Source organism: Micromesistius poutassou, assembly GCF_964030765.1.
Source record: "Micromesistius poutassou genome assembly, chromosome: 19".
NCBI classification, from domain to species: domain Eukaryota; kingdom Metazoa; phylum Chordata; class Actinopteri; order Gadiformes; family Gadidae; genus Micromesistius; species Micromesistius poutassou.
The window spans coordinates 8,882,980-8,898,051 of record NC_140289.1 but is presented as its reverse complement, the minus strand read 5'-3'; the positions used below and the strand labels follow the sequence as shown (position 1 = coordinate 8,898,051).

The 15,072-nt window shown below is 43.2% G+C and overlaps 1 protein-coding gene across 1 annotated transcript in view; it reads left to right on the top strand.

Annotated features, from left to right (window-relative positions):
- The first annotated feature begins 9,033 nt into the window (after window positions 1-9,033).
- The window catches only part of LOC311363937 (protein jagged-2-like), a 37,877-nt gene continuing 31,838 nt past the window's right edge, over window positions 9,034-15,072 (top strand). Inside the window, 2 exon segments of the mRNA XM_084483927.1 lie at window positions 9,034-9,318; window positions 9,964-10,281. Of these exon segments, the coding sequence (XP_084340053.1) occupies window positions 9,250-9,318; window positions 9,964-10,281 (387 nt within the window). The 5' untranslated portion in view covers window positions 9,034-9,249.

Here is a 15,072-nt window from a genome sequence, read left to right as displayed (position 1 = left end):
TTGAGATAGCAATACATTGTACCCCGGTGTGACTGACGTTAACGTTGTGAGTGTCTTTGTCTGTTTTGTCTTTAATTCACTCCCAAGATTTCAGTAGTACAGCACCATTTTTTTTATTCTTATAGTAAATGGAAAACATACATTTTATTCTACTTAAATCTAGGTAACGACCCAAACTTTTTCTACTTGGGTAAAAACTAGGAGTCATTGGGAGACGGCTTGTAGTGTTTATTCCATTGCTGAGTCATTTAGTAAAAAGCGTATACAAAGCAGGACTACAAGTCATATGTAATTGTTGGCAGAAACAGGTGATCCACAATGCCACATTTGCTAAGCTCTCAGGTGCAAATCATGCATGTTATCATTATCCAAATGCATGATGATTATATTATGTATTGAACTTGATTTTTGATCATACTACTAACAAGCTACCAACAAGTAAATCTCTTTGGTAGCTTAAACATCCAACAATATATTAATTTGGCCTTTGACATTCAAGCCAAAAGAGCCTGATACTAGACTAAACAAGAAGCAGTATGTAAATGTGGAAAATAAATTATTTTCTTACTTGGCACAATCTAAAGTATATCTTTAACGAATATAAATATCATAATCATACGATGAATGATTACAATGGTGCACATTGAATTTGGTTATTTGTTTACTTTCCTTTTTTAAATGTATCATCACACTGTATTTACGTGGCCGGTTACCTCTTCCCTCATTAAGTGTACAAAAGGAGTACCACTACTACTTGCATATAACTGCTGAATTTAACAGTGTGGGGGGGGGGGGATATGAGAAGCATTGAAGAAGCAATTCATATGGCACATAACGACCGCTTCGCAAGCAAAACAAAAAGTCGAAGCAATATATGTTTTAACCCTTTAACCCTAACCCTAACCCTTTCTCTTATTGTTTTCTTGTTGAGTTTCCACTATACATTTGATTCTCCTAACACATCGTTTAGTGATCAGGGAGGTCAATGTGCTCCACATCGACCCCTAGTCAAAGCGCCACGGACCAGGTTTAACTAAATATCTATGGTGGCTTGTGAGGGTCAGCCTCAACCTTATTCTACAACATGGGATCTGGGGTCTATCTGCTCCGACAACAAAAACACCAGTTACACTTACATTGCCATGGTCTGTACTTTTTGCTGTCAAAATATTCATACATTAGTATGGATATATGCTGTAGTTTTATGGTTGTAATCCAACCTTTTCCTCTTGAGAAAATGTTGGCTGAAACGGCATTGACAGAAAATATTTCAGACTCTCCATTGGTAAGCCATAAGCAAACGCTAACATTTCAGGGATGGCACGGTTAGTGCCATTAGCCATATAAGAAGTCATCTCACCTGGCACAATTTGAGCCAATCAGAGAGAGCAAATGCAATAACCAGGGTTCCACCAGCGATCGTGCTACCCCTGAAGTTTGATGTTTGTGTTTGCTTAGCATTTCAATCCCACTATCAAGGCACGTGATGAATCCCTTTTGCATGGTTTATAAGAGGTATGCTCACAGATTTTGAATATGATTGGATTCAAATGTAACTCTGAATCGCGGTCAATAAATGACCTATCTGCCCACCATTCTGCCAAACAATATACAGATAAATAGGTGGTTAACATCTCAAACGTTGTGCGTTGGGCTCTGAGGCCTGTTTTATCAGTAGGTCACAGTATTGTGGCTATGCAGACATCTCAAGAGTCATCCATCCCTGCACTGTAAATGCGCACTGAGCTGTTTATTTCATTTTTTAATTTGTGTTTTCCTAAATGTTTTTTCTATGTATTGTCAGTGACCACGGGTTGAGTTGTATCTTGAAAAATATCACTGAGGTGCTATGTCTAGTATTCTCTACTTCTCTACGGATATATTGTCATTGAATCAGTTTTGACGAAGCCTTTTCACTGTTGATTTTTTGCTGTTTCTTAAATGTGTAGCCCTGATAATCTTAAAGTTAGTCCTCGTCAGGACGAGATATGAGTTGATATTTTTTACTTCTCGATTTTGTTATACTATCAGATCGAGGACTGATGTACCTAACGAGGGAAATCTTGTCAAGACAATATTTTCCTTCACGATTCCTTCTAGGGCAGTTTGTGGAATGGCCATCTTGAAGGGCTGCTGGGATGCAGTGGCTGAGCCCAGTGTAGCACATGTGCTGATCTAGACTGCAATATGCGCTCTGGAAGATTCTACATAGAATACTTTTTTAAGTAGAACCTCTATTCTCACTCTTCTGCTGGTAAGGGCAAACATGTAGACATGTGTAACTGTTTAGTTTTGTTCGTTGTTTTTTTTCAATTTGGGTATTGTCTTACACCAAATGTGTTCTTTAAAATATTCATAGAAATGGATTTTCAAAGGCACTGGAGTGCCACTTGTATATCTTGTATTCTTATGCTTTGTTTGGAGTGACTTTTCATTGTGGGCAGTGTTGTTGAGTAAGATTCCATTTTTCATTTTGTATTTGTATTTATTATATACATGTTTCAATACTTACATTTTAAACAAACTGGCACTTGGTACAAATAAATGTGTGTATATATATATATTTATATGTATATGTGTACATACATGTGTGTGTGTATATATGTATACAGTATATATATATATATATATATATATATATGTGTGTATATATATATACGTGTATAATTTAAATATAATGCATGTGCACTAACTGTTTAATTGAACTGCATTGACTTGAAATAAAATAAGTTTGATGCTTGATATTCTTGATATGCAGGTCTTTCTACCCTTGTCACCTCAGAGTTTGAAACGTTACGGCAGTTGAAATGATTGTCTTCTTCTGTGTGGGTGGGTGGATGGGGGGGCAGCACAAACTGTTCTCTTTATCGTTCTATAAGTTAAATGTTACAGTAATGTTTGACTAAATCAAAGACCAAAGATTTTTAGGAAAATATACGTTTGCCATTTTTTTGTCAGCATTGACTAGTACCACTAAAGTGCAGTTATTTGTTCAGTCAGGTAGCAAGTTTATTCATGTTTTTAGTTTGAAAAGTGGCAATAGGTAATACCATACTTTTGATACTTTTTTTTCTTTCATATCTTCCTTCATGTTAATTTCTTTCATATTTCTAATTTGTCATTGGCTACCTTGGTCTGGACTCTGTCCAGGAACAGGTGTCCATTAGGAATACATTAGAGCTAAACCAGCGATTAAAGTACACTCCCCCAACACACACACACACACACACAAATACACTTGATGTATCGGTAACCCTTCTGTTAACTTGGGCGCGCAGGTCAAATGTGAAACTAACCCAAAGTGGATGATGACCGTGCTGGTGGCTGTAGTGTACCCAACTGACCACTCCATTATTTTCGAAAGCTTTCCATTCACAACCTGGTGTCCCTTTCTCTTGTAAAGGATACTAATATCCCCCAAGCCTCAACAACACACACACACACACACACACACACACACACACACACACACACACTCACACTAAGTAAATCCCCCTTACAGCTCTTGGCTTTGTGCGTCCACGTGGAGAGAATCAGCCCAGCGTCTTTCATGTTGTAATTGGACACGTGGGATCACACAGACCTTCTCCTCCAGAGGCCATCTGTGTGTGTGTGTGTGTGTGTGTGTGTGTGTGTGTTAGAATGCGTTCCTAGCTGAGGGGTTCCAGGCCGAGGACGTCCCAGTCCCCGAAAATACATAAACACATACATACACACATACCAGTTCCCAGGTGTGAGTTGCCAGCTGTCCTTTGAAGAGAACAGAAGAGCCACCTCTGGAGCGCAGAGGGGACAAAGCGGGACAAGAACTGTGTGTGTGTGTGTGGGGGGGGGCATTTAATATGATTCCAGCACACTGGCACCACTGTCCACCTGTATGCAAATTTGGCTGTGTGTGTGAGAGAGAGTTGAGGGGGTTACGGACCGTTAATGATTCAACCCTGCTGCCCTTCTTTTACACAATGGCCTGAAGAGAGGGAGTCCTGTAGCGGCCAGGGGCTGGTCGCTACCTGCTAGGGAAGCTTCCATGGATAATGTGCAGCTGGAGGAGTGATCGCACGGATGGCTGACGCTAGTGCGACCTCCTAATGGCCTTGCTGCCTAATTGCTCCATTTACTGGGTACTTCTGAGGTGAACTATCATCAACGTTGTAGAAAAACGGTGTAGCCGGAGGTTCCCCGTGGCTGCGTTACGTAGGGTTGTTGTTGCTTTGGGAGGGTTGTATCCATTGGAAATGGTTTTGTTTAGGAGGTAAGGAGTTGGCGACATGAACGTTAGTGTGAACAGCCCTACTGATTCAGTTGCTCTTCACCCGTCCCATGGTTGCCACCATATTGAGTCACATGGTTACCACTGTATCGAATGCTCTCCCTGCCTCCGTTACCTAGTGCCAACCTTGTTGCCACACCTTTTGAGAAGTCGTTTAGTAGATAAAGTAGCAGATGGCCACCAGGCAATGGTGCCAGTAGCAACTTCCTCAATGGCGTGGTACCAGTTGTTGCCAACCTGAGCTAGAAGCAAAATTAAAGTGAAGTAAACTTCTTCAAGGCCCCTTTGCACACTAACCACTCTAAAAAAACACACTAAATACACCAATACACATTGGTAACTCACTTCGTTTTCTATTTCTAGTGAATATTGGTGTTGAGTCCAAACCACCACCAATACCCCTGCAGTCGATGCACCGACTATCAAACTGCAGCCTGGACGGCCCCTTGACGGAGTCCGGCCCAACGGTCTCTGATCCCGTGCTCCCGCTCAGCATCTGTGGCGTCTTATCGGTTCCCCGCGTATTTACGAGGTCCCCGCGCCCAAGCTGCTGCTATGGAATGTGGCGAGAGGAGCCACCTCGCCTCACCCCGGCTCCGCTAGGGTTTAGAGGAGAGAAACATCTGACGCATCACAAAGCTCCAGCGCCCCCACCCCCCCCCCCCCTCCCCCCCCTGCTCTTTGATTACAGGCACAGCGTATCCATCTCACCAGCTTCCTTTTTGTTTGTCGCATGGGCGATAGCGTAAGATAAGGTCTTTACGTGGAATGGCAGAGCCCCCACGCACACCACACATGCACACACACATACACAGACAGACACACAGATAGACAGGCAGACACACGCACACAGACACACACACACATACAGACATGTGTACACACACATACACAGGCAGACGCGTGCACACAAACGACACACACACACACACACACAGTCAGACACACACACACACACACACATACTCAGACGCACACCTGCACACACACACACACACACAGATGCACAGACACATACACAAACACACACACACACACACACCATCATCACCTTCCCTTTCTTGTTTTCCGTTGAAGCTGGGTTATCCACACAATGGATTGGTATCTAGTCCTGTGTGTCACGTGGCGTCAACTCGGGAAAGGACGTTTATCCTGTTTGAGGAAATGAAAACACACATTAAACAGCCCATTGATAAATGACTTGCAGAGGACGTTTTACAGGTACAACCAACCTCTGACATCGTACTGTTGCATACCAGTTTGTTGGCGGACATCCATGTGCAGACAGTACACACGCGTCAACTTCAGGTTTTACTCCATCTTTGGTTGGATTGCATAGGTTGATATTGAGCCAATGGAAGTTGTTATGGTCAAATGTGGTTTAAAATAACTGCAGATTTAAAGATGCATCCTCAGTGAAACTACCTCCAACGGGAAACAAGCCACACATACATACATCAAGGGTTTTTCGGTCATCATAAAAATACATGACCGGGAAGATGAGAAGGACCTAATGAACTTCAATAGATCTCTTTAGATCTCTTATTTCAAATGTACTATGTACTATGTACTATTCTATTTCTGGCTTCTGATCACATTTCAACCCACTTCACCAGTTATAAACAACATAATGTATATAAAATATATAAAACATCTCAACCTTATTCCCTTTGTTGTGTCTGAGGGTGCTGGGGCCCCTCTCAAAAACAGTTGTACATCTTGGTTTTAAGTTTCTATAGGTCTAAACGCATATTGTAAGCAATAGGCATCGGCACGTAGAGGTGAGGCGAGGTTAAATATGAGGTGTGGCAGCAGTCATCAATAACATTCACAACGAAGCGTGGCTTTATTCACAATACGTTTCTCTTCACTTTGTCTTCATTCATTTCTTTCCTTTCTTCTTACCTGTAATGTTGCGTAACCAAAGTCGTCTGGCAGGAAATACGAACTGCATGCTTGAGGACACATAAACACAACACATGGATGAGGGGATAGAGGGCATAAGGGCATCAGCAGACACCTTCATGGCTGGGGATTAAGGATTGCTTTAATAGTAGGCTTTGCATGAGAACGTCTTGTTTTATGGACCTAAATTATCAGGCAAAATAGCGTGACTTCCTATGGAGAGTGTGTAGCTGTGTCCGTTTTTGATTCCCATCAACACCAATGAAAATCATTGTGGGGTTTAATATCGATGAGTCCACCTAAAAAATAATAATTGGAACTGATACCAATGAATGTGAACATACATTTACTACAACCAATAACATACCAACCTCGTCTAAATGGACAAAGACACCCAATTGTTCTGTTGTTAAGATGGAAAAACTAAAATCAAACCAGAGGACATCTTTCACAATAGATTTATGGCATTTCTGTTTCCTGTTAACTCAAATGGCTTGGTTAATGGCAGCATTTTGTTGGGGTGGATCCACAAAATTCAAAGTAGTTTGATATATTTTTAATGCAGCCTAAACAAGGTGTTGGGTTGATGGTGTTTATATGATCAATGGTGGTCGACTGTATTAGTTCTGTATTACTCTATGTACCTGCTAGAGTTAAAGTAGTCATGATTTCATCATCAGCAAAGTCAACAAAAGAGGCATCCCTGAGGATTTAAAACATGATCATATGTTGACTTTGAATTAACACCGCCCAGCACTGTATTGTTTTAAAGCGTGTAGATTGTCTGCTGAAAAGAAAAGGATGTGAAACAATAATCTGATTCCATATCCTATTCTGAATACTTACATTTAATCAAATTATTTTGTCCATAAAATTAAAGAAATAAATGCACTCATGCACACACACGCACACACTGCAGACAGACACACACACACACACACACACCGCAGACACACACCGCAGACACACACACACCGACGCACAAAGACATATGGACAGCATATACGGTTCCCCCAAAAACATGGTGAAAAGATAAAAGAGAATCGACCTGCCCGGCCCGACATGCTGGGATAGAAGATCTGAAAGGTGAAAAGCCATGAAAAATGGATGAGAGAAGAAACCCACTTCACATACCAGCAGCCCCCCTCTCACACACACACACACGCGCACACACACACACACACACACTGCTCTCCCGTAAGCTGGCTAACCCCCCACAGAGCTGCAACACCCCTCCCACTCCTAATCCTCTCTCTCTCCCTCTCTCTCTCTCTTGCACACACACACACACACACACACACACACACACACACACATGGAAGCAAACACAACACACTAACACCCATCCATGTATAAGACATATGTGATTGGTTGTCTGTGTGTATATGCATGCACACAATATACACACGAATGCGCTCACACACACGCATGCAAACTCATACACACACACACAATGTCAAAGACGCATAAACACAAAAGAATGAGTAAACACACACACACACACACACACACACACACACATTTATAGCTACTTGTGACAGTGTGACAGGGTGTGAAATGTTCCAGTGGAAGCGCCTGTAGCCGCTCAGGCTATCGCTAGCCTTCTTAAAGTCCTATCTGATGACATGGCAGTCGTCTGATGAGAGGAGGACCCAGCAAGACAAGGAGCTGTGGGAGGAGGGGGGGGGGGGGGGCAGCAGAGGCACTCTATATATCTGTCTTTCTTTTGTTTTTGTTCAGCCAGACAGACAGGTGAATTCAGACTGGAGAGAGGGATAACAGGCGTGACCGACCTGAGTGCAACAGCTCAACGAAATACAACAGAAACAAACAATTTTCAATAAGCAAGGAAACGGTAAAATCCAATTTTCAGGTTAGAAAAATAAACTTGACAGATGTGTGTGTTGGTGGTGGGGGGGGACTTCCTCTTATCAATGCAGTTCCGTGAAAATCTCGTTTTTTTTCCCAAGATAAACAAACCTACCTAGCCGTGTTTTGTCACCTATATTTTGTAGACGGTCAGTGATGGGACTGGGGCGACGCTCTCTCGAGTCCGTTTAAAGTAACCTACCAACTACCCGGTATGATAGCACTTTCCCGCGTCGTGGTGCTACTCTACAGAAGAGGGCGCTGTGAACTACCGCAATGTAGGCCCACAGGACAGGGACCGGAGTGTGTAGTACCTCACCGTGATGGCTGGCTGCGGCGGTGTCTTGATTTGAGACCGAGCCAAGGTCAGAGAATGTCAATTGGCTTTATATTTAGAGCGGGGAAGCTTGTAAGGTTTTGATATAATTAGGATGAATGGCGCAGTGGTCCACGAGATATGGGATACCTACTCCGTGCGAAAGAAGCAGGACCTATCCCTTTGAACTGTTTACTAAGTTAAATTGCACTCGGCCAGACCTGATTACCTCATGTACTATTTTCCACTCAATGGAAATCCCTTTTTCCCTTGCTTTATTGAAAATAGAAGCACAGCGACCGAAATAATAAAAATAAAACAAAAGGTTTAGCTTACTTAGGTTTTTTTTAAAATTATAATCATATTATTTAAGGTGAATGTTAATATATGCGGACTAATTGGTATATTTTATTTTATAAAACATATTCCTCGCACACAATGCCACAATGCGGTTCACCTAAATCAAACCCGGGGATAACCAGGGATAAACCTATGCAATTGAAGTTTTGGCACACCATAGTCCGCCCCTTAATCCGGTTGGCTCAGAGTCTGCCCGCAGGCGAATTTCTAAGTGGTTTATTGAGCTGCCAATCAAAGAAGACATCCTCTCCTCAAGCGTGCTGTGCCTGCGAAGCCCTTCAGTTGCCGTGTAGAGTGATTTGACGGAGGGAGACTCTTGTGGATGGGCCAGCACTACGCTGAAATCGGCTGCTCGCCTTTGCTAAACACGCATGTAATGTTTCGGTGGAATCTGAACGTATATGCTGGAAACAAATACGACCGTGAGCTTTTGCATGTCAGGAACGGAGGAATTGGTCGCTGGTCCACGGCCGCGTATCGTTTTTTTTCTTCAAATTTCCCCTTATGTCACATGTAATTAATCGAAGGCATGTGGAATCGTACAAGGATTAGGAATTGCCTCCCATTAGTGTGTCTGCTGTTGACGTTATGGACGGAGGTAAGAGAGGGTGGAGGGGGGGTGGAGGGGGGGGGGGGGGGTGGTGGTGGTGGTGGGGGTGGGCGGTTGTTCATGTTTTCCAAATATTGTGCTAAATTATTAGGATGGGTGTTAAAGTAGTCAATGTCAAAAGTTGGTGGGCGTATGCTAATTTATTTGCTCTGTTATACTGCATATTCACGAATGCATGCACCGGTAATTGAAATGCACGTAGCCGTCAGAATGGGATAATGTTACCATGACAAGATTTGTCTGAGGGAATTAATATAGGCTCATCTCCATTTTGTTGAAATACTGTATCATCCACGTTTTTAAAAACCAGGGCCCTGCATGCACAAGTTGTAAGTTAGGCTAAATGGTATCAATTGCCTCCTACACTGCTTAATATCCGTCCCCCTGCATATTATAGTAGCCTCATTGACTGTACAACATATATTCGCATGCATTCACTGAACTATTGGAGCAAAGGATGGTGAATATAACATCTTTACAATGGGCTCCTTGAGATCCTGGATCTCTATAAATATCTTGTTTTTGTTCCGATTGCACGCGCTTTATAGTCGGCCGTTCCGTTTTACGCATGCGATGGTGCTCTTAGTCTACCCATATTTTTTTAACCTTTTCTTTTTTTAATTATATTTTTAGGTGTCCCAGTCAACCGGCTATTTTGAGCTCCAGTTGATCACCGTAGAGAATGTAAATGGCGAGTTGGCGGACGGGGAATGCTGCGATGGCACAAGGAACTCCAAGGACCGGCGCTGTAGTCGAGACGAGTGCGACACTTACTTCAGAATTTGCCTTAAGGAGTATCAGATGGAGGTCACCACGGACAGCCAGTGCACCTACGGATCTAAATCGACACCCGTACTCGGTGGAAATACCTTTTCTTTCAAGAGCTCCAAAAACCCTTATAAATTCGACGAGTCTGGAAAGATCATGATCCCCTTCCAGTTCGCCTGGCCGGTGAGTTCTCCCCATTTTAAATCAAGTCACCCACATGAATGATCGCATGCTGTTTATTGATCCAGTGGTTGCAGTGGTGGTTCCCCGAATGTCACTTGGTGCTTTTCCTACAGTTGCCCTGTATGATGTTGGCTTTGTTCCAATTCATGACCATGCACCTGCCCCAGACAATAATAGGCCAATCCCTATGTGTGTTTCAGCTAATCGAACGGTGGTTGGGTGATTTATTTTATCTTGGTTCTGGATGCGATGTGGTGCTGGGCGCCTCCTAAGCTGTTCATAGTAATGCTAGATCCTCGTTGCCCCCAAGCAGAGCTATTGGATGTTCTGGCACCTTTTCTTTTCATGCACCCCACGGCTTCTCTTTATAGCTTCCCGGGAGCCAGGTGCCCCCTTTTGGTGCAATTAAACTAGCCTACCGTGAATGACTGATTGTCGGGGGGATTAAAACGGGACTACAGTCACCAATGACACCGATTTAACGCCATTTTGCAATGGGTGACCATAAATGGTGTTCCTTGTTGTCCTGAAAGACCATAGTGTTTTATTAGAGATTCTTATTAGAGGTTTTCCCTCCTGATTAACATATAATGCACCAATTCATCTACGTTTTCATGTAATTGCTTGTTAAATTGTGGTGTTGCATAACATAGTGCCTTGAACAGTGCATTTTTCTTACCTGTGACCTGGGCATGAATTATATATAAGGGTCCCCCGCCCCATCTGGGATCGCCAGATAACTATCTCTAGATAACTATCCATATTATTGGAGATTCACAGCTTTGGGAAGCTAATCATAATTCCTTTATTTTGGGGGTAAAATCTGCCTTGAAGTTGCATATTTCCCATATTGACCTTGGCTTTATCATTCCACAAATGAATCGAAACAAGATAATGTGTAATATGAGTCCAGGCAGTCCATTCTTTCTTTGCGTCCCCTGGTTAGTGCCGGGCTAACGATGAGAAGACTGTATTTCTTAAAGAGTCCTCTGCCTGAAGAGGCTGGGAGGGTCTATGCGTGCGTCTTTGGTGGATGAAGGGGCTCCATTTCCCTGCCAGAGTTCACAAGGTGGGGGGGACGGGGGGCCGACTGCTCCATGGCATTCGTTGCCCCTCTCCCTGGAGAGACCAGCGATGCACGCTGTGTAGTATCTGTTGACCGTCTCGTCCTGGCCTGGTGTCACACACGCACGCGCACACACACACTTGATCAAAGTCATCTTGTAGACTCGCCTAAGTGTCAATTAAGAAAATCAAGAGAGCAGTCATCTTGGAAGCATAAAGCTTTTCTGAGTCTTTCTCCTAAGGCCGTCTTATTACTTCCGCTCCTCTGATGATAACTACAATGTTGAATTCAATCCTTTATTTAAGCCGCCAAGATCATAGACGTTTCCCCTCATTAGCCAGGATTTTGAGATACAGAGATCTGCAGAGTTACACACGTGTGTGTGTGTGTGTGTGTGTGTGTGTGTGTGTGTGTGTGTGTGTGTGTGTGTGTGTGTGTGTGTGTGTGTGTGTGTGTGTGTGTGTGTGTGTGTGTGTGTGTGTGTGTGTGTTGTTTTTCTGACAGCTATTTTCACACTTTCTGCTGCATCTTGGTGAAAAACTGTTCAAGTCTTAGTGATGGTTAAGCTCAGGTAATGGAAGCCCAGTTTTGGAATAAAAAAATAAATGTTATTCAGACCAGCGGCTGATTGGCCAAGGCATACTTCCTTAACTTGGTTTCATTTGAGAGAGAGAGAGTCATTATACTTCCATTTGGTCATTAATGACATTGACGGATCTATCCCTCCTTGCCATCTTCCTTCCTCCCTCTCCGTCTCTCATCCGTTTCTTACGAGCCCGCCTGCAGCTGTTATTTATTCATGTCAACTACGTCTCCTGCTCGCCTCCACAGATTTGGTGGTTGGTTAGTACTTTTCTTGACTACTGATGCGCAGCACAATCATATTTGGAATATAAAGCATATCCGCCGCCATACATTCTAGACATCCACCAAAACAGCACGCCCCATTGATCTCCTCTAATCCTGGAAGTCTTTTCCTGGAACATGGGGGTGATGCATAACAAGGAGCCAGCAGAGATGTGTGCATTTGTTAAAGAAAGTGAAGCTAGGGAGTGTTGAGGTTTTATCTTTTCTCCATCTCTTCACTCCGTCGCTCACAAAGATAGTCAGCACAAAGAGCCGTCTTTTGCCTGATTGCTTGCTCGCCTGCATGCACTTCGTGCATTGTAAGAAGGATGCAAACACACAAGGTTGCCGTTTCCGCCATGCCTAGCATCACCTGATAGGGGAGAGTAGGGTTGGTAGGGTCGTTGCTAGGAGATGATTAGGTACACCTCCAGTAAACAATTGTCCTCCGTTGTCGTGGCGCTGAGCTCTGTTTGTTTATTTTTTTGGGCCTTGGGGAGTTCTGTGGACAGCCGTGCATTGGAGTCCTACCTATAATTCTGTAACCACCCGTAACTATTGATTTTAACTCTTGAATTTGCAGTTAATCATTGGTGAGCAAGGGATAAACATTGTAATTGGTTATGGCCATAGATGGGCATGCCATATGTCATATTGCAATATTGACACATAAAAGGTGTTAGCGTCAATTAATGAAAGTAAAGTGGTCAGAACCTGAGGCCAGTCTGCCACCTTTTCTAAAGAGAACGTTGCACTACTTTAGTTAGTACAGGGATTTTATGATATAATTGAGTCCCTTGTGAATTGGCCACTTTTCTGCACTTAACTCATTATCCATACACTGCAGAGAGTCGTAGTGGAGTGGTTTGGACAGTATGACAAGTGTGGAGAGAGCAAAACGTCGGTGGGAGACATGGATAATGTGCAAGAATTGGATGGGAGATAGCGGCCATTCTCTTTAACAGGTGAAGGTGTAGCCATTACAGACTCCTTGATGCTCTCACATAAATGGCAGTTTTTAAATATTGCATTGAACCTCAGGGAAATGCTCTGTGAGTAGATACATTTCATATTCTGTGTCAAACAAACAAAGACTGGAAAATTACCACACACTGACACTATTGGGATATAGATATGATGTATGGGGCAACGAACCACTAATTGGTGGTGAAGGCCTAGTTGTGGGGGGTTGCAGCGTCTAAAGTGTTGAGAGATAAAAGGGTATAGATGTTGAGATTGTTCTTAACCTACATTTTTTAACATATTCTTACTTGTCGTTGACGATATGATATACGATGACGATATGTTGTGGCATGGTTGATTGAAAGCCTGTATAGTTGACAGATGTCGGTTTCTTCCATTCGTGCATAAAGTGGCTTTGCTCAAATCCTAGCATGGTCCTACGTAAGTAAAAATCCTTGTATGGTGTGAATGTAATGGTTTTAAATGTAATTATTTAAATGTTCATTCACACCCTGAACAGAATCAGAGTGTATCTTGGGCGATTCTGCAATGCTGATACCTCGTATCACCTCATAAACTACCCTCGCCCTGACCCGACGACGTGCAAAACAAACGTGAAGTATCCTGCACTGCGGGGGGTAGTGCCAGATAGACCTGCGTACCAATGCACTCCATTAAAGATCTGACTCTTGGCAACGTCTATGTTGTTTCCGTTGCGTGCCAACTAAGATGCATTGCATTGTAGTATTGACTTGATGTGGCCAGCTGCCCATTCAAAGCCCAAAGTGTGTGTGTGTGTGTGTGTGTGTGTGTGTGTGTGTGTGTGTGTGTGTGTGTGTGTGTGTGTGTGTGTGTGTGTGTGTGTGTGTGTGTGTGTGTGTGTGTGTGTGTGTGTGTGTGTGTGTGTGTGTGTGTGAGAGATATTATTTTATAACGGTTTACATTTTAAAACTACGGTGCAGAGTTGTTGAATCCCCTTGCCTGGCATGACTTTTAACCAGCGTCCACCGTCTTGTTCTCCACTGGAAAGCGGCGTAATACATTTAAGAGCCTTTTGTTTTTGTATGCGAGCACGGGGCACATGTGACATCGTGTGTGTGCACTTGTGCATCGGGTGCCTGGAAGACACTCCCCTTAATGGTCTCTTGTGGTGCTTAAATGACGTGACACCTGAGACCCTGACTCTGGTGTCGCTGGCCCTGCTACACCCGGTTGCGCTACACCTACATCGCAGATGGAGTGGAAAAAGGGCCGCTGCCAAATATGCACGGACGGTGATATTTCAAAGTCTGTTTCTCGTTACTTATTAATGGAGACAGGGTCGGCTCATAGAGCTCCAGGAAGGACAGCCGTGGCTCATGGTGTTTGCAAAGCTTCCCTAATGTAGATGTGTGTGTTGTGTAGGCCGGACAATGTAATGGTTTCAGAGTATAACGATGCTAATCACTGGCCCACAGCCTCCGTTTAAATGATAAGAAGCTCCTCAAGTGTCACTCCTCAAGTGTCAGTCCAGCCGTCAATAGGCGCTTGCCTTTGTTAGTGTAGACTTCCATAGATGAGAAAAGTTCAGAATAACAAATCACAAGTCTGTTAGTTTGTTCACCATAATTCCACTTCAAATGAAATCCACTGTCTGTCATTTCACCAAACTCATGTGCACAATACAATCCTCACCTGCTCAGATTCAAAACAGGTGGAAGCTCAGAGCCTTTAACTGTGGTCCATCTATACGCATGTCAGACCTAGACCGTTTCTGCTTCAGCAATCCTCCAACTTAAGGAAGGGTAAACTAGGTGTGAGAAAGACATATGCTTTTTATATTTTTCTTCACAACTTTGCAAAGAACACAACTAAACAAGATTGCCAATATTTTATTATAATCAGGAATTCCCCACAGCTGTAAAACTATTAAGAAA